The sequence below is a fragment of the Staurois parvus genome, unplaced genomic scaffold (genome assembly GCF_062004578.1).
Source record: "Staurois parvus isolate SC_StPar_1 unplaced genomic scaffold, SC_StPar_1.0 ptg000029l, whole genome shotgun sequence".
NCBI lineage: Eukaryota > Metazoa > Chordata > Amphibia > Anura > Ranidae > Staurois > Staurois parvus.
The window spans coordinates 10,955,387-10,976,951 of NW_028317825.1; the positions used below are offsets into that span (position 1 = coordinate 10,955,387).

The following is a 21,565-nucleotide window of genomic DNA, read 5'->3' on the forward strand; positions in this document are numbered from 1 at the left end:
CCATGCTCACCTGACGTAAATACAATAGAACACCTCTGGGATATCATGTTTCGGTCCATCTGATGCCAACAGGTTGCACCTCAGACTGTCCAGGAGCTCAGTGATGCCCTGGTCCAGATCTGGGAGGAAATACCCCAAGACACCATCCGGCGTCTCATTAGGAGCATGCCCTGACGTTGTCAGGCAGGCATACAAGCACGTGGGGGCCATACAAACTACTGAGTACCATTTTGAGTTGCTGCAATGAAATTTCAGCAAAACGGACTAGCCTGCTGCATCATTTTTTCACTTTGATTTTCTGGGTGTCTTTGAATTCAGTCCTCTGTAGGTTGATAATTTTCATTTCCATCTAACAATGGGGCATCCTTACATTCCTAACACATTACCCAGCCCATATCAGTATAGATATCCAGCATGATATTTTTCCCCATTGAGATATGATATGTTTTCAAAGTGTTCCTTTAAATTTTTTGAGAAGTGTACATCTTTACTACATCCTTACTCACAGATGTAACTTTTTCATCAGTCTACTCCATGCAATATAGATATTTCTCTTCATGAGCAGTATATGCATTGCACTCACCCATATAATACATACACATTTTCAAACACAGTAACCCAAGCAGCACATACTTAATTCCCCAGGAATAATTTAATGCCCCATAGATGTTCACCCCTATATCCCCACAACTATTTATTGCCCCAGCCCCAGCAGCAATATTCTCTGCACATTTGCCATGATCCTGTATCTGCTCTCTTCTTGTCCATAGAACTACATGCATCCTCAAATGGAAGAAAATGTGAAGGGTGTGTTACCTTCTGACTTGTTGGCTCCATACTCAGAGGTTGATGGTGTGAATATGAGCTGTTCTAGTGGGCAGAGGGCCTCTTTTAAGTGCACTCTGACAATACAAAAGTGATGCCAGGGCTGTACCTTGGAACAATGATGCCTCTTCTACTTGTTTGTTCAATTTCCTAATGGTTAGCATGGTCAAATAAATGACCATTTTGACCATAGTGATGAGAACATTTGAAGGAGCAGGATGAAATTTGTTCTCATTTCTTATCTGAACAAACACAATTTTAACCATGAATATGATTTAAGTTATGGAAAGATTCCATTCAAGCAGCAGATCTGGATAACATTTTAAGGACATTAAAAAAATTAGTAGACTCAGTGATGGCAAGTTTAAAAGCTCTGATAAAAGAGCTTTCAGAATCTGGAACTAAAGTGAAATTCTACTGGTGTATGGCCTTCATGCTATATAGATAAATCATAATGGGGTTGATTTGCTAATAGACTGTGCACTCTGCAAGGGCAATTGCTCCAGAGCTTAGTACAGGTGAAACTGGAAAAATTTGCATATCGTGGAAAAGTTCATTTATTTCAGTAATGCAACTTAAAAGGTGAAACTAATATATGAGATAGACTCATTACATGCAAAGCAAGATAGTTCAGTTGATTATGGCTTACAGCTCATGAAAACCCCAAATCCACAATCTCAGAAAATTAGAATATTACATGCAATCAATAAAACAAGGATTGTACATAGAACAATATCAGACCTCTGAAAAGTATAAGCATGCATATGTACTCAGTACTTGGTTTGGGCCCCTTTTGCAGCAATTACTGCCTCAATGCAGCATGGCATGGAAGCTATCAGCCTGTGGCACTGCTGAGGTGTTATGGAAGACCAGGATGCTTCAATAGCGGCCTTCAGCTCTTCTGCATTGTTCGGTCTCATGTCTCTCATCTTTCTCTTGGCAATGCCCCATAGATTCTCTCAGGTCAGGCGAGTTTGCTGGCCAATCAAGCACAGTAATCCCATGGTCATTGTACCAGGTTTTGGTGCTTTTGGCAGTGTGGGCAGGTGCCTAGTCCTGCTGGAAAATGAAGTCAGCATCCCCATAAAGCTCGTCTGCAGAAGAAAGCATTAAGTGCTCCAATCTCCTGGTAGACGGCTGCGTTGACCCTGGACTTAATGAAGCACAGTGGACCAACACCAGCAGATGACATGGCTCCTCAAATAAACACAGACTGTGGAAACTTCACACTGGACTTCAAGCATCTTGCAGGGGGTGCCTCTCCATTCTTCCTCCATACTCTGGGTCCTTGGTTTCCAAATGAGATGCAAAAGCTGCTCTCATCAGAAAAGAGGACTTTGGACCACTGAGCAACAGATCAGGTCTGTTTTTCTTTAGCCCAGGTAAGACGCTTTTGACGTTGTTTGTTGTTCAGGAGCGGCTTGACAAGAGGAATATGACATTTGAAGCCCATGTCCAGGATCTGTCTGTGTGTGGTGGCTCTTGATGCACTGACTCCAGCCTCAGTCCACTCCTTGTGAAAGTTCCCAACACTTTTTAATGGCCTTTTCCTGACAATCCTCTCCAGGCTGCAGTCATCCCTGCTGCTTGTGCACCTTTTTCTTCCACACTTTTCCCTTCCACATAACTTTCTATTAATGTGCTTTGATACAGCACTCTGGGAACATCCAACTTCTTTTGCAATTACCTTTTGAGGCTTTCCCTCCTTATGGAGGGTGTCAATGATGGTTTTCTGCACAACTGTCAGGTCCGCAGTCTTTCCCATGATTGTGATTCCTACTGAACCAGACTGAGAGACCATTTAAAGGCTCAGGAACCCTTTGCAGGTGTTATGGCTTAATTAGCTGATTAGAGTGGGACACTTTGAGCCGAGAATATTGCACCTTTTCACAATATTCTAATTTTCTGAGATTGTGGATTTGGGGTTTTCATCACAATTATGACAAATCACGGCTTGAACTATCTTGCTTTGCATGTAACGAGTCTATTTCATATATTCGTTTTACCTTTTAAGTTGTATTACTGAAATAAATGAACTTTTGCACGATATTCTAATTTTTTGAGTTTCACCTGTACATGAGGGGAAGCTCTGCTGACTTCCATCACACAATCAAGTACAAGCAAAAATGTTTTTTTTTTATTTTCTTTGCATATCATTGGGTATTCTTTGTAAAGTGAAGTTTTACCTCATTTACTAAGCTCTAGAGCAACTGCACTTGCAAAGTTCATAGTCTATTTGTGTTTAGTAAATCAACTCCGGTGTGTAGTTATGCCTCTGAACAGTCCATAGAACATCATGATGTTGTATAAATTTATAATACATTTTCTATGTAAGAAAACTGGAGCACTATATTTTCATGAACACTCCATATCTCTAGTATCTAGGATGTCATTAATGCAAGGCATAAGTGCTAAACGCTAAGCCACAATGCTGCCAATAATTACAGATGTCAAGAGTTATTAAAGCAAATTACCTTTTTAATGGCATGTTTGTCTAAAGGAATGTATAGTAATTACAGTGCATTTGTAAAGGTGTGAATTCAGTTGCCCAGAGGGAAGTTATGGTGAGAGATGCCAGCATCTGTGTCCACTGTGCATTCATGGAAGCTGTGACCCAATGACTGGGGACTGTGTCTGTGAGTTGGGACACTGGAAACAAAGGTAAGAGACTGTTCATACAAAATCAATTTAGGTTCTTTGTAGGCAGGTGCAGTTAGCCTTCCCATCTTGAGGTGGCCTAGTGCCATTATTGCATGGTAAAAGGGAGTCTCATAAGGGAATTGGTCTCTTGAGATTCCTTACAGGGCCTAGAGAAAGAAAGGTAGTCTGACTAGACACTGAGCTTTCAAGAGACGGTGGCAATCTTGGCTGAGGGAGCCTTTTAAATCAGGAACCCCCACATCAGTTTGGCATGCTTTTGCCGAGTGTGTAGTAGGGAGAGGAACCCCCTTGTGAGGGACAATGCTTAGCACAGGGTCAGGTTCCAAACAAGGAAGGCTTTTTCTTCCCCTTATACACAGTAATGGAGCAGAATTGTGGAATCAGTGCAGACTGCAGGAACATCTCTGCCTATTCAAAGAAGGGACAGCTCCCTGGTAACGAAAGCAGCCCCCCAGTAACATATACTGTAACCACTGAGATTATATATTATCTACATTGCTTATATCAGTACTGAAAAACAGTTTATCTATTGCTGCAACCACTGGAGCTGCTGTGTTTGCAAATAACAAAAATGTAATAAAAATATATATAAAAAAAAGATTTATATAAAAGACATCAGTAAGTTACAAACTGCATGTGAGTATTTCCTCCCAATACAAGGTATGTAACTCAGATCCCAACTACACTTTTAGGATATAAATGGATAGTCATCCGTTTATATACGTTTTTCCATAGTAATGTACTGGTGTCCATTTTTAATCCATCAACAGATGAATAAAAAACGGACAAACAGAGCGCTCGTGTGAAAGGGGCCTTACTGTGAACTATTCAGATTCTTTGCTTTATGTTTTTTTGAAGCTGCTCTTCTGGCAGATATAAAACTCACAAATTAATGAAGTTCTGTTTTCATTAAAACATTAATTTTTTTTCAAAATTATAATGTAATTACCTCAATTTGACATGCTAGCAGCCTCTTGCAATCCCGGTAGAGCTGACTGAGGGCCAATTCACACCAGTATGTTTTAGCGCAGCTGTAAAAGCAAATCAATGAAAGGACATGTGAAAAACAATTTCCAATGTGCTCTATTCACACCATAACCTTGCTTTGTACTAAAATGCAAAAAATATATGTCAACGGATGTAAAAATGGATGTCAATGGATGTCAGCGCGCATTAACAATGCAACTAACATGGATGGAAATGTACATGCACTTTAGCACAAGTCAGTGTGAATTGGCCCTGAGAGAGGTTCTTTCATTGTGGGTTTATGGACACCTCTCTGGAAAGAGGTTTCATACTCTATAGGTATCTTATTCTATTGCTGTTTTCTTACACCATGCATCCTGCATAGTCAGACATACATACTGTATGAAAGGATTGATACAGTATCAGGGGCGGACTGACAACTCATGGGGCCCCCCGGGCAATAGGGGATCATGGGGCCCCTGTGTCCTTGCGAAAACTCAAAAAAGCCTATGAAAAAGGTACCAGGGGCATCTCATGGGGCCCCCTATTGACCCCGGGCCCATGGGCAGTGCCCGAGTTTCTAAATGGTCAGTCCGCCCCTGTACAGTATATATACAATGCATTCATAAAGTATTCAGACCCCCTTCACTTTTTTCAATTTTGTGTTGCAGTCTGATACTACAGTTGTTTTTCTCATTAATCTACACTCAGCATCCCACAATGACAAAGTGAAAACAGAATTTTAGAAATGTCAATGAATTTAATAAAAAGAAAAAACTGAAATGTCCATCCACTCCTATGCTAGTGTGAATTGGCCCTGAGAGAGGTTGAGGCAGCAAAAGGAACCAGTCAGCTGTGTTGTGGTGCTCATGTGCTAACAAGGGACATGCTGATAGGAGGAGAGGTCAGAGTGACAGAGAAATTAGCTCATCAGCCTGCTGCTTCTTTCACTGCCCAGTCACAGGCTGGTGAAAGGAACAAGATCTGTTAATGTTAATTACAGTAGACAGGTCTCCTGGCCAGCCAGACAGGGCTGTGCTGTATAGGGATGTGTAAATCTCAGTACTGGATAGATAAAATACAATTCCATAGGCAGATAAACCATCTCACATATACAGTATGCATTTATCTGTGTTTAGCTGTCCGTGAAGCTCAGCTTTAACATGAAACCTTTTTTAACCATTCCCACAATATTTCTGGGCATGAATGGGCACACAATTGCTTGTTTTTGTAACCATTTTCCTATTTTTTAGCTATGGGCCTATTAAAGTGGAATTATACTCACCATGACTCCAGCAATGGAGCGTCCTGGAGCTTCCCACTGGCCGCTGTCGTATTTGAGCAGCTAGCTTCTGGTTATTGGTTGTCAGCTGCTTTCATTGGCTGGGCTGATATGACATTACTCCTGCGCATGCATGGGAGTTCAATTGTTGGCAGCATTGCCAAACTCCTACAGTGAGCTGCGTGTGTGCAGCTCACTGTATAAGGATGGACAGGCAGGTAGGTAACTTTAATGCAGAAGAGACAAAGCATGTCTCTTCTGCATTAAAAATTCTTTCTGTTCACCCTTTTTTAGTTTTCACATAAATTCCACTTTAATTTTCCAGGAATGCTACTTATTACACCGAAGTGATACAATTTTTTGGAACAAACAAAGCTTGTTTCCCTGTGCTTTTGTCTTACAATAGTTATTTAAATATTTTTTGTATATTTTAAATGCAAAAATAATATAAAAATAGAAGATGTGCTTTTTATCCAGTTTGAGGTGTGACAGTTTTACAAGTGTTACTATATTGATATAAGTACAGCAGAGAATGAAATAAACAACAAAACACTACCTAAGGACAATAGGGGGAAGAAAGCTTTCATTAGACTTGTTAGGGATAGAGCGGGAGATTTACTAAAATTGGTGCACACAGAGTCTGGTGCAGCTGTGCACGGTAGCCAATCAGCTTCTAACTTCACTTATGCTTCGCCAATAAAACCTGGAAGTTGAATGGTTTCTATGCACAGTTGCACCAGAATTTGCACTCTCCAGTTTTAGTAAATGACCCCCAGAGTGTTAATAGAGAGTTGAAAAGGAGATTTAGGTAAATAAAAAAAGAAAACCAAGATTGTTTCCACTATCTTGGTTGCTTCTCCAGCTCCTGCTTGATAAAACATGAATAAATAAATAGTAATTTTCTGTTCCTGACAGCGGCAGCTAAATTCAGTACATACTAGTTCCTTTACACTTAACTCTACAAGGCAATATTGTTTTTTTCTAAAGTCTTCAGAGCAGTCATGTGACATGCTAGGTCCTCTTCCTCTTTAGTCCTCCTCCAGATGTGGGCAACTTTCAAGAGTTAGCCCTGGTTCACACTGATGCGGTGCGGTGTTCACAGCGGTTTCTGTGCGAATTCCTTACCGCTTCAGAATCGCATCCGATTCATGTGAACCGTTGCGGGAGTATATGTTAAGTTAAAAACACCTGAAAGCAGTCCGCAAAATGCGGTGCGATGTGCAGAATTGGTTCGCATAGGTGTGAATACCTATGCAATCCGATTCTAGTGCAGACCCAAAAAGGGTCCTGCACCTTTTTGGTGTAGGTGCGGTGCGATTAGAGCCATACAATATGTATGGCTCCAATCGGACTGCACACAAATCGCATGTGATTTGCACAGGAATGTGGTGCGGTTCCCGTGCAAATCACATGCGATATACTGCACCGCATATATGTGAACCCGGGCTCAGAGGGTGGTGCTAATGTGATGACATCAGTCCTGCTCTCTACATCAATATTATTGAGATGCAGGGTGCCAATATACATTCACAGCTATGTCCTTAGTCTTCCAAGTTCAGTGACATTGGGCATCATTCAGCTCAGAAGACTGAGGACATCTTATAGTTGAAAAGAAGTAGTAGTGAGGCAGCTATGGATTGAAGGTGCGTATCAGCCAAAGATCCTTTTTATTAATAAGCACTGATTCTTACCAAAGTTCTGCTATACGGATCAAGGTCTTGGCTGTCAAACTGACAGCAGGTCCCAGTCACTACACCCATACAGAGAAAGACATGGTAGACATAGTAGACATTGTAGAGAAAGACATGCCTGGTATAATATATTCCTTATAATAAAATATAACATACTTTACATATTGCATATATGCCCAAAAGATTCTATAGCTAAAGTAGTTCCAGTTCTAGTTCAATATTGCTGGGGCATAACATAAAAAGAGGTCTTTATGCTGTAATCCATTCACAACTTTTCTCGTGGAAGCTCTGGTGAGATGCACGTTTCACATGTAGTACTTACCATGAGGCTTCTATGGCATACAGATTACAAATAGTAAACAGTAAAATTAGAGAAAAAGTGAGAGAGGGCAAGGGGATACAAAAAAAGTGAAAATTCATGTAAGAACTCAAGACAGATGGCTAGAGACAGCTGGACTGCAGCATTCAAATGCAGCTAAACTCTGTATCTGGATGCAGCAGCACTGTGTGCTAGGACCGAATACAAACTGGACAATTACCTGCACCCAGCTTGTGTGTGGCTAGAATGTCACTGAATGCAAACTATCTGTGCCCACGTGAACAGCGGCAGTGCTGGCCATTGATTTGTACAGGGTGCAATTCTGCCTACACCGCTGGCTGGTTGCAGCTATTAACAAATAGAGTGTGCATGGAGGTAGTTTATGCATCAGCAAGAACTGTAGATTCTCATTGGTGGTAATCTTTGTGAATGGACCTTAAAAGAACAAAATGTAACTGCGAAAATGAAGAATATGTATGTTTTAGGCAGAGAATATGTTTTACTGCTTATTAAATGACTGACCCAGAACAAGTATGCAGTAAGGACCCATGCACACCATGGTGCATGGTGGTAACACATGTAAGGCAATGCACTTTACCATGTGTTGTGTCATGCACCATTACTACAGGCCATTCATTTGGGCCCCAAAACAAAACAAGAAATTGATCACTCTTTATATTTTTTCTCCTCAGAGCAACTTACATCATACCTTGGGTACAGTATAGCATAGGTACATTCTGTAGATGCTTTGAGGTATACAGCACTGTGCTTCATGTGTTGCCATGAGTTGGGTGTATTACTGCATTGTGATGGAGTGAAGTCATATTAAGTATCAGACCAGTAATGCAGCACATGTAGATTTCTATTATTGATTTCTATGTGCATTCATTAATAACACAGCAAATAGCAATGGCTTTGTTAATGTTTAATATATGAGAATGTCATGTCAAAGAGGTATATTATAATTCTCTAAGACAGTACAATATCTTTGTATTTTCTTTTGTGTATAATTTAGTTGCAATGAAACATGTCCACATGGCTTTTTTGGATCCAACTGCTCAAGTGCTTGTGAATGTCATGGTGGTCCTTGTAACCCACTGTATGGAACTTGTCTGCTCAGTAAGTCTTTTTTTCTGATATGTTACTTCTTTCTTTATAATTATAGTATATATGGGGGTGTATCTTCCATCATTTCTGAGTTCTCAAAGAAGTTCTCATAAGGAGCACATACAGTGTATAGAAATATATATATCTATAAATATATTTATATATAGATAGTGGCATGGGTAGTTAGCTCTCGTGGTAGATGCGTTTATATAGTGAGTCCATGGTAGGCAGGAACTATTTTCAAGGGCCTGGTAGCCCACTTTTATTTAAAAGAAGGCAAAAGTTCACAACAGAATGACTTCCCACAAAAGGTATTCTCTTCAGCTTCTGCAAAAAAGACAAACACTGGAAAATGCAGAGCCACCTGCCTTATAAGCTCACTCAGCTTCAGTTGCAGTACCTCTCCTGGATCCTTGGCTCTCTAGCCTTTAGACACAGTGCCCTGCTCTAAGGCCCACCTCTGGCATATGGATGCGGGTTCTCCTGACACCCCGATAGGAGCTGACCTGACTCCTGGTACTAAGACCTCTGTCTCTTGGCTTCCAGCTGGGTACTCTGACACCTTGATGAAACCTTTTGTCTGCCACACTGGGAGTGGTCTCTAACTGGGAGCCCTGAGCTATTCTCAGATCTGAGTATTTAAGGACACCTCACAGCTGTGTACTCCAATTTGCAGGCACAAAAACATGAAAACAAAGAGGGAACAAACGTCTAGCACATTACCTTAAAACAATATATTGAAAATAAAAGACAAAGGTTTTACTCACAAACAAAGTAGGTAATTGGCATGTGGTTGCCTAAACACACAATGTGGACCACTCTCCACCTCCAACTGAAGACAAGATGGTGTGAGCCTTTGACACGTTTCGTGGACCCTGTCCCCTTTCTCAGGGCCTTTGCTTTGTTTTCATGTTTCTGTGCAGTGTTGGATTTCCCTGGTCTGAAGAGGGCTGCTCCACCATTTCTTTACAACCCTGGTTGTGAAAAGTCCATGGGATCACACCTAGAGTGATGGTATCCATTTCTGAGTGCCAAGTGTCAAGTTTGACAATCTTTCTACTTGCTACTCCAATTTACAGACTTCTAGGAAAACCCAGACACAGGACTGGATGTTCCAATCCAGAGCTGCAAAATCCAGAGAAAGCCAACTCCACAGATTTCTCTGCCCAGAAACACTAGGTTGAAGCATCGCATTCACCCTAAATGCGAATCCTGTTTCACATTTTCCTATCTTCTCACAGTGACAGTCTCCCCCTTTCACACTTTTTATATATATATACACACACACACACACATACAGTGGATATAAAAAGTCTACACACCCCTGTTAAAATGTCAGGTTTCTGTGATGTAAAAAAATTAGACAAAGATAAATCATTTCAGAACTTTTTCTACCTTTAATGTAACCTATAAACTGTACAACTCAGTTGAACAACAAACTGAAATCTTTTAGGTGGAGGGAAATAAAAAAAAAAAAACTAAAATAATATGGTTGCATAAGTGTGCACACCCTTAAACTAATACTTTGTTGAAGTACCTTTTGATTTTATTCCAGCACTCAGTCTTTTTGGGTACGAGTCTGTCAGCATGGCACATCTTGACTTGGCAATATTTGCCCACCCTTCCTTGCAAAAATACTCAAAATCTGTCAGATTATGAGGACATCTCCTGTGCACAGCCCTCTTCAGAGATCACCCCACAGATTTTCCAATCGGACTCATTTTAACAGGGGTGTGTAGACTTTTTATATCATATCATATCATACATATATACACACACATGCACACTGTACTCTTTTTTTTTTTTGATAAGTGCTGTCACATTGAGGGTCTAATATACACCAGATGTCACCACAAAGAGAACCTGTCACCTATTCATGCTATCATATAGGGGGCTTGTTAGCTCTCTTGTGATAGCAATTAAGTCACAAAAGAGTGTTAAAATTAAATGTTTATAACATAAATAAAAATATTAATAAAATAAATGTAACCACTTGGCCTCTGGAAGGTTTTAACTTTGTCATGACTAGAGCATTTTTTGCAATTCAGCACTGCGCTACTTTAGCTGGCAATTGCTCCAGCATGCGACACTGTATCCATTCAAAATTTAAAAAAAAATTTCACACAAAAAGAGCTTTCTTTTAGTGTAGTTTTATCACCCCTAGGTTTTTTATTTATTTTTCATTATATAAACAAAGTGAAAATTTTGAAAAAACACAATATTTTCTACTTATAATAAAATATATAAATAAAATAATCTAATTTCTTCATAAATTTCGGCTAAAATGTATTCTGCTACATGTTTTTGGGAAAACTAATCCCAATATGTGCATATTAATTGGTTTATGTGAAAGGTATAGCGTCTACAAATGATAGTATATATACTGGAATTTACGCAGCTATGATGCTATACTTGTAATGGTGATGATCAGCGACATATAGTGGGACTGATAGTGTGGAAGGCAACCTGGCACTAGCTGATGCTGACTGGGAGGTACACTAGCTGACTAACTGGCACTGACATCTATAGTGACACTAATACAGTGATCAGTGCTAATACTGTACACTGTACTAATGATACTGGCTGGGAAGGGGTTACCATCAAGGGGCAATCAAAGTTAACTGTGTGCCTAACAAGTGTAATTTGTGTAATATGTGCTGCTTTTTACTTACAGATCTGGCTGCTTTTTCTCCCTGCTTTGTAGGAGAAGCAACAGTCAGATCACTGATCTGTGTGCAGAGCCCTTTGTGTTTGTAAACACCATGCTCTGTGTTGTGATTGGGTACAGGCAATTTAACAGGTCTCAGCCATAAATCTTTGGGAAGGACCTGCTGACAAAATCCTGATGTAGCCAGTGACAGCAGGGGTTAGCAGAGGGGGTGCCTGCATGATTCAGCCTGCAGAGGGGGACAGAGGGGGACGTACATGTGCATGATTCAGCCTGCTCGTGCCGCCTGCCTGCAGTAAATGTACTGTGGGCAAGCACCGAGTAGGTAAAGTACTTCTGTCCAATGTTAGCTTAGGGCCTGTACATGTATGTAAACAGCAATTGCTACATACAGTGAAGGAAATAAGTATTCGATCCCCTGCTGATTTTGAATGTTTGCCCACTCACAAAGAAATGATCAGTCTTAAAAAATGAATGGTAGGTGTATTGTAACACTGAGAGACAGAATAGCAACACAAAATTCAAAAGAAATGCATGTCTAACAAATTATGCACTGATTTGCATGTTCATGAGGAAAATAAGTATTTGATCCCCTTCACAAAACATGACTTAGTACTTGGTGGCAAATCCCTTTTTGGCAATCACAGAGGTCAGACATTTCCTGTAGTTGGCAACCAGGTTTGCACACACCTCAGGAGGGATTTTGGCCCACTCCTCTTGGCAGATCCTCTCCAAGGTCATTAAGGTTTGGTGGCTGACGAACTTTCAGCTCCCTCCACAGATTTTCAGATTGAGATCTGGAGACTGGCTAGGCCACTCCAGGATCTTAATGTGCTTCTTCTTAAACCACTCCTTTGTTGCCTTGGCTGAAGGTTCTCACCAAAGATTTGACGGTACATTGCCCCGTCCATCGTCCCTTTGATGCGGTGCAGTTGTCCTGTCCCCTTAGCAGAAAAACACCCCAAAGCAGAATGTTTTCACCACCATGTTTGACAATTGGGATGGTGTTCTTGGGGTCATAGGCAGCTCTTCTCCTCCTCCAAACACGGTGAGTTGAGTTGATGCCAAAGAGCTCCATTTTGGTCTCATCTGACCACAACACTTTCAACCAGTCCTCTTCTGCATCATTCAGATGTTCAGTGGCAAACTTCAGACGGGCCTGGACATGTTCTTTCTTGAGCAGAGGGACCTTGCGGGTACTGCAGGATTTCAATCCTTGTCGGTGTAGTGTGTTACCAATTATTTTCTTGGTGACTGTGGTCCCAGCTGCCTGGAGATCATTGACAAGATCCTCACGTGTAGTTTTGGGATGATTCCTCACTGTTCTCATGATCATTGACACTTCACGAGGTGAGATCTTGCATGGTGCACAAGACCTAGGAAGATTCACAGTTGTTTTGTGTTTCTTCCATTTGCAAATGATTGCACCAACTGTTGTCACCTTCTCACCAAGCTTGGTGATAGTTTGGTAGCCCAGTCCAGACTTGGGAAGGTCTACAATCTTGTCCCTGACATCCTTGGACAGCTATTTGGTCTTTGCCATGGTGGAAAGTTTGGAATCTGATTGTTTGATTGCTCCTGTGAACAGGTTTCTTTTATACAGGTAACAAAATGAGATTAGCAGCACTCCCTTTAAGAGACTGCTTCTAATCTCCACTTGTTACCTGTATGAAAGACACCTGGTAGCCAAAAATCCTGCTGAATTATAGGAGATCAAATACTTATTTCCCTCATGAACATACAAATCAGTGCATCATTTGTTAGACATGCATTTCTTTTGAATTTTATGCTGCTATTCTGACTCTCAGTGTTACAATACACCTACCATTCGATTTTTAGACTGATCATTTCTTTGTGAGTGAGCAAACATTCAAAATCAGCAGGGGATCAAATACTTATTTCCCTCACTGTATATGTAAGGTATTGCTGCAACCAACAGAGGGTATTAAAGTGATACTAAAGTCTTGTTTTTTTTGTTTTGTTTTTTTAAACAACAAACATGTCATACTTAGCTATTCTGTGCAGTGGTTTTGCACAGAGCAGCCCTGATCCTTCTCTTCTTGGGTCCCCCAATGGCGCTCCTGGCCCCTTCCTCCTAGCAGCATGCTATGGGGGCACCCAATGAGGCGTGCTTCTGAGCCACAGCTCTGCATGTCCATTCACACACACAGAGCTGTGGCTTGGCCCTACCTCTCCCTCTCTTGATTGGCTTACTGGCTGTGACTGACATTGGCTCCCGCTGCTGCCTCAGCCAATCAAGAGTGAGAGACCCCAGAGAACTGAGGCTATCATGGACATCGCTGGATCAAGAAGGGGCTCAGGTAAGTGATGGGGGGGGGGGGGGGTTGGGAGGCTGCTACACAGAAGGTTTTTTACCTTCATGTATAAAATGCATGAAGGTAAAAAACCTTGTGCCTTTAGAAGCACTTTAATTCTGAGCTGATAATTTATAGTTAACTATAAACTAGTAACCTGTAAGAGCTTTTAAAGCTTTACCTATAAAAAAATGTAGGTATCAGACTTGAAGGCCACCTCCTGTTCACCAGTTAATATAAAAGCACTAGCCTGGATCCCCAACACTTTATGTCAACAAACCTTGAGCCCCAAATGAAACATACATTAAAAAATTGGGATGGCTTTAAATATTCTAGTAACTTACTCCATATCTTCCCATACTTCCTATAACAAGCAACCCACTTTTCCCACCAGGCCTAGAGTCTCCTAACACATACAGTATCTTTGATGGACAACTCATGGCCTCGATACTGTCCATTATCTGCTTGAAAGACCTTCAGTTCTCTCATGGCCCACAATCAAAGAGAGATTCAAGCACCTCCTTCAGAATACTGTGATACATACAGTTTCAACATTGGTGATGTCCCTTATGAAAGACAAGGATCTCTCAACCACCTTCACTGTCTTTGAACATATTTGCACTTATACCCCTTCGACACCTAAGCTTATTTCAATAGTTTACTCTCCTCTCAATCATTTATCTTCATTTACCATGCATATATATATATGTATGTCACAAAATGGGAAGAAAACCTAAAAGCTAATAAGCCAGAGGAAGATTGGCATACTTTGTGGATGACCATTGCTACTTGTACAATTAATGTCACCACTCTTGAATCTGCATTTAGAGTCTTAACTAGATGGTATCTTGTACCTTCCAGACCTGCCCATATATTCCCTAGACATTCTGGTCTTTGCTTTAGGAGCTGCCAAACTGCTGGTGATGTTCTCCAGACCTGGCGGTATTGCCCAATGCTCAAATGCTTCTAGACTAGGATTTTCACACTCTTACACAAAATGTTTGGGGTTCAACTAACTAAGGATCCCTGGTTTGCCCTTTTACATTTTAAACCCCTAAACATTACTAAACTTAATTTCAAACTGTTCCATTTTATTTTACTAGCTGCCAAACTGACAATAGCTAGAACATGGAAAAAAACATTTACATTTTTCTCCAAGGTTGAAAACCATATTGACGCTTTTTTCATTCATAAAACATTGACTAGCATTCTTACAAACACCCATGACATACATGTGGCGATTTGAGAGCTTGTTTCTGTGATGGTGAGCAGAAACATCTGGGAGTGTCTTAGCAACAAGGTACGGCAAGATGATGCTATCTCTGGATGTTTTTCGGCCAGTCTTTGTGAGCTATGTAAATGTCCTACAATTATAAGGCATTATTTAACTTTAACTTTAGTCAAAGCTGCACAGTGTGTTTTTATCTACAGGAGTTCCTTACCTACATAGGCAGTTTTTTGGTAAAGGGTTTGCTGACGCTTTAAAGATATCACTAATATATTTCGCCTTTCAAGGTCACTTGTTGGCTTTTTTCAAGCAGTTAAAGTATATTTCCAGCCATAACTTAGTTTTAAATAGGGAGGGTAGGGGTTTTACTGCTATCTTTTGTTCCATTAGAGGGATTTCCCATAATTTCATGTCCTATTGAAAATGTTTAACGTCAAACTGCAACACAGACAGAGAAAAAACATTTCTTTATTAGTGTAGGGGAAGGCTAGAACTTCAGATATTTATTTCTGCCTGTGTCCCTTGTTGCAGATTATTTTCTTCCTTCCTGACTGATAAAGCCATTGTGAACAGGACAGAAAGTGAGGGAAGATCTAAGGAAGCCTGGATAGCAGTAGAAACCAGACAGGGATTGTGATCAATACCCACTCTAAAATGTATTTATTTCAAGTACCTATATAGCTTATATATATTCAATTTACGCAACGCTTTACATATATATTGTACATCCACATCAGTCCCTAACCGTCAAGGGGCATACAATCTAAGGTCCCTAACTCACATTCATACATACACATACTAGGGCCAATTTAGACAGGATCCAATTAACCTACCAGCATGTCTTTGGAGTGTGGGAAGAAACCAGCGTATCCAGAGGAATCCCACGCAGGCACAGAGAGAACATGCAAACTCCAGGAAGGTGGTGCTGTGATTGGGATTCAAACCAATGACCCTAGTACTGCCAGGCAGAAGTGCTAACCAATTCGTTTTTAAAATTCTTTTTCTTGACATACCCTTTAATAATCTTTGTTCTTTAAACTGAGTGGTGACATAGTGGCATGCATTGATTAATGAACATATCTGATCTTCCTGGACAGCATCCAGCCAGAAAGGGGCAATAATTGCTGGAGTTCTTATTCCCGTGTGCCTGCTGTTTATACTCTGCTGCTGTTGCTGTTGTTGTTGCTGCTGTGGGAACAATCAAATGGACAATAAACACAGGTAAAGAGTGACCTACTTTCATAGTCAATTTCTCTGACCAAGCACAAATCTTACCAGGTAACTTCTTCAACAATTTCCACTCTGACTTTATTTTTAGGCAGTCCACTATAGATTCATGATATAGTCATTATATGTAGTTTGAAGTTTTACTAGTCACTTTCTGCTACTGTGATGCTGTTGGTTATTAGGAAATCAACAGACTTTCACAGAGAGCAGTTTATATTACATCACTACTTGCTACTTATTTAAATCCCAATGGTCAACTGCATTTTAAAAACTGTGAAATAATTTTGAACTTTTTTAACCAGTTGTGGACATTAGGCATGCTATGTGTGTCCAAAAAAAGTCATCAAAGTATCCAGGGAGTAAGTTGAAGGCCCTATACATCTTGACCTGATTGTGTTCCCCATTGACTTTTAGCAGCAATTGCTACTTGTAAATACAGCAACCGGCTAAGGGCTGCGATCAACAACTGAGCTTTAGAGCAGTGCTTGCAAACACTATTTAGAAGTGTGATTCCAAGACGCAAAGCAACATTACTGTTACTTAGGATTTAGATGTCAATTAAAGCAACCTTACAAATAAAAAAAAAAAGTTTTTAAATAAAATGTATTTCTATTTAACCCCCTAATAGCCCTTAGTTTACCCCAATCACCCCTAATTAACTCCTTCCCCCCATCTCCCCTTAGCTATTATTATTCTGCTCTTTATTACCCAATAATATTTAAACTTTTTTAATTTGTATTTGTTTTGTTCATTATTTTTTATGTTTATTTTTGCTAGACATTATCACCAAACAAGTCCTGTCTTATCTGGGGGTGCAGTGAAAATGTCAGGGAGGCATACTGTCAACTCACCAGCTCTCCCTATTGGCTGTGTGAGTCACTGATAGTCTGCCACACAGTGTAACAGAGAACCACTTTAAGTCTATGCATATTCATGCAGTGTGCAACAAGCTGATAGGTTATATTTGCTTACCTGGTCTATATCTGGTATATATCTAGTCTATAGAATTTGAGAGGGTATTATGAGTTACCAGGCCAGTTTTCTATTCACTCTATCCATTCATATCTTCCATAGGGGAGCTTGTACAAATATGGGGTAGAATTTAAAGTATATGAGTCAAAAACTAAAAATAACCTTAATTTATCTTGGATCTGACCCTGTTATATCGCATATAAAGTAACTAAAGACCAGATTAATTTTTAAAAAATGTCACAGAGTTTCCAATGTTAGCAAAAACAAATCTAGAAACAATGGATACACACTTCTACTCACTCCAATGGCAACTGCCTTGACCTTGTATTCTCCTACTTATGCACGCCTTGCAAGCTCACCAACATTACTTTTCCTCTCTCTGATCACTCCCTTATTAGCTTTACTCTCTCCTTGGCTTCCTCCTCCTTGCCTTTCAACTACCTAACAGTTACCCATAGAAACCTTTGCCAACTTAACCCTTCTCTTCTTTTTTCTGCAACAGATTGTCTCTATGAAAATATCTCAGCCCTGTCCTGCCCCAACCTGGCCACTTTTGCCTACAACAATTCACTGTCATCCACCCTGGACACATTGGCCCCCCTCACTACACACAGAAACAGGCCCCATCCGCTACAATGCTGGCAAAATAGACAATACCAGAAGCCTCAAAAGACGTAGCTGCGCTCTTGAGCGTCTGCGGAGTAAGACTAAGTCCCAGCATGACCAATATAAATTTGCCCTCCAAAAAAACAATTCCTGACTCCACACTGCCAAACAGACCTATTTTATCACTCTCATTAACACACTCTCAACCAGTCTCCATCAACTCTTTTCTACCTTTAACTCTACTTTGTCCTTCATTACCTCCACCCACTAACTCACTCACTGCTCAGGAGATCGCTAATCACTTCAAAAATAAGATTGATACAATTTGTGATGAGATCTCCACTGTACAGATATCTCCCTCTTCTAACACTCCTTATCCACCTGCACAATCAATACTTCCCTTGTTTAACCCAGCTACCATAGAGGAAGTCACTAAACTTTTCTCTAATGCCCACCTGTCCCCTGGACCCTGTTCCCTTGCAAATACTACAGTCACCCTTTGGCTCTATCCTGCACTCTTTGACTCATATCTTCAACCTCTCCCTATCTACTGGCATCTTCCCCAGCCCTCTAAAACAAGCACTAGTTACCCCCATACTTAAAAAGGCCTCACTGGACCTCACCTTACTCTGTTTTGCATCCAAACTCCTTGAACGTCTAGTCTACAACTGGCTGAGCTGCCACCTCATTGAGAATAACCTTCTTGATCCCCTTCAGTCTGCATTTCACCCACAATACTCCACAGAAACTTCTCTCCTAAAACTCCCAAAACGACTTACTAACAACTAAAACCAACAGTTACTATTCCATACTCATACTCTTGAACCTCTCCGCTGCCTTTGACACAGTTGACCACCCCCTCCCCCTCAAAAAACTCTATTTATATGGTCTCTGGGACTGTACTCTCTGTTGGTTTGAATCTTATCTATCTCACCGCACCTTCAGTGTCACTTACAACTTTACTTCCTCCTCTCCTTTTCCTCTTTCTGTTGTCCCCCAAGGTTCTGTCCTTGAACCTCTCCTATTCTCGATCTACACTTCTTCCTTGGGTCAGCTGATAGCTTCCCATGGTTTCCAATACCATTTCTATGCTGATGACACACAAATCTATCTCTCTACCCCTCAGCTCACCCTCACGTATCACCGATTTACTAACAGACATATCAGACTGGATATCACACCACTTTCTAAAACTCAATCTATCCAAAACTGAACTCATAATATTTCCTTCCCCATGTGCCACTTCCCCTGATTTCTCTATCAAGTTTCTTCGCCCAACAAATACAATTCAAAATACTAACTACTAACAAAGCCATCCACAACTTAGCCTCCAGCTAGAACACTAACCTGGTCTCAAAATATCAACCAAACTGCTTTTTTGCTCTAGTCCCATGTCACCTCTTCCTATGCTCACATCCAAGACTTCTCCAGAGCTTCTTCCATCCTATGGAACTCCCTACCCCAGTCTGTCCAACTATCTCCTAATCTATCCACCTTCAGACAATCCCTGAAAACACTTCTCTTTAAAGAAGCCTATCCTGCTTCTAATTAATAAATTGCGTTTTTACTTTCTCCATCAACTCATTCCACACAGCTATTACCTTTTGTATCACTCAACCCTTCCTCCTAGATTGTAAGCTCTAACAAGCAGAGCTCTCTGATTCCTCTTGTACCAAATTGTATTCTATCTGTACTGTCTGCCTTCATTTTGTAAAGTGCTGGGAAAATTGTTGGCACTATATAAATCATGTATAATAATAATAATAATAATAATAAAACTAATAAATAATAATGTTCCCACCATCAGGGGCTGACTGACAACTCATGGGGCCCCCGAGCAATAGGGGATCATGGGGCCCCTGTGTCCTTTCCCAAACTCAAAAAAGCCTATGAAAAAGGTACCAGGGGCATGTCATGGGGCCCCCTACTGATGCCGGGCCCTCGGGCAGTGCCCGAGTTTCCAAATGGTCAGTCCGCCCCTGCCCACCATACATTTGCCCAAATTGGTAGAGTTACACAAAGGTAAGGTTACACATTTTGCAAACAAATTACATCATTTACTAATAGGTAATCTATTCAGCTTTCAAAATATTTGTTGAACAAGGTTGTATAAAATTAACCATGAACACTGTGATATTATCAAAATATCCACAAAAGCATTAATTACCCACTTCCTAATGTCAACAAATGAGATAAAGAATGAATGTTTTTCAGACTCAAGCCATCTTTTAAAACAAAGTGTAAACACACTTTGATATAGATCAGGTAACATGGCTTTGTAGGGTCACTTGGGGGAGTCAGTATGTTTTAAAGGAAAAATAAGAATAGACATACAACACCATTATTTTTTTAATTTGTTTTTGTTTTGTTTTCTGTCAACATCAAGCAAATGTTTAATTTGCTCGAACCTAATATTCGGATACATATGAATTTTGGAATAACAAAAGAATAGTCTGAATTTCGATTCAGAAAAAAACAATCCGCACATGTCTAATGACTGCATATTCCATTGCAGCCATTGGTATGTCTTGGTTAGAATAGTCAGGAACACATACACGGTAGATCTGCCCAGTAACCTAGGAGCTCAAACATGTTTTCTGGAACCCAAATCTATGGAAAGGCCACATTTAGAACATCAACATTTCAGCTAGAAGAGATAGACTGTCCTGCATGTCAGTAACTAATCAAATTCCCATTATTTATAGGTAAAAACAATAAGGTGCTTGTTTTTTCTCACAATATTAGCTATTTAACATATTTTGTCATTCTCGCATTTTGTACCTGGCTATTCCACTTATTGCTGTAATTCCCTAAATTCCTGTGTGGTCACCATGTGAAGAAGACTCACACCTATAGTTAGATGCAATAAAAATTGTAGAATAGGAAAATATTAGGAGCTTTGACAGGTTTTATTGCTATCTGTGTTGCTATTACAGAGATTTCATTATTCCTTCTCATATCAGTGGCACAAACCAGGAAATTTCTTCAGCGGGTACTCATGCAATAATTAAAACATGACAAAGGCTGCAAGACTTCAATACTATGTAAAAATTTAAAGTGGAGTTCCACCCAAAAGTGGAAGCTCCGCTTACCTGCCTCCTCCCCCCCTTCCCCTGCAGCCCTCTAGGAAACTCAACAGGCCCCAGAGGACTGTGGCCCATTCATAAAGTGCAGCGCGCTTTGTGCATGCGCAGTAGGAAACCAGCTGTGAAGCCACAAGTCTTCACCGGTGGTTTCCCTCAGTCAAGATGGCGGAGCCAGCACCTGATAGCAGATTAAAGAATAGGCTTGGAGTGACGACACCACTGGATGCCTGGACAGGTAAGTGCCCTGATATTAAGACTCCATTAACATATAGGCGTTTCAAGTTACATGTGGAATCGCCATGATTCTGCTCACGAAAATGAAAATGCATTGTTAAAATATGAAATGCGCATTTGTTCAGGTGGCATTCATTTCAATGGGACATGAAAATGCGGGTCATTTCTTCCATGATCTCAGCGCATTTTTCCATGCGACAAACGCCCTGCAATCATGCAAACAAAATCGCAGGATGCGTAACGCCCAAAAACAGTTCCAGAACCTTTTTTGCGTGTTGCATGTCCCACAATTTTGTTTGTGTGATCATGGCATGTTTGTCGCGTGGAAAAATACACTGTGATCGCGGCAAAAATGCCCTGCATTTTTAGGTGCCATTG

At 40.5% G+C, this 21,565-nt stretch overlaps 1 protein-coding gene across 1 annotated transcript in view; it reads left to right on the plus strand.

Moving 5' to 3' along the window:
• Positions 1-21,565, plus strand: part of SCARF1 (scavenger receptor class F member 1) — a 60,993-nt gene that overhangs the window by 28,143 nt on the left and 11,285 nt on the right. Inside the window, exons 6-8 of the mRNA XM_089657877.1 lie at positions 3,358-3,486; positions 8,760-8,863; positions 16,160-16,283. Coding sequence (XP_089514003.1) covers positions 3,358-3,486; positions 8,760-8,863; positions 16,160-16,283 — 357 coding nt within the window. The remainder of the gene's footprint in view (positions 1-3,357; positions 3,487-8,759; positions 8,864-16,159; positions 16,284-21,565) is intronic.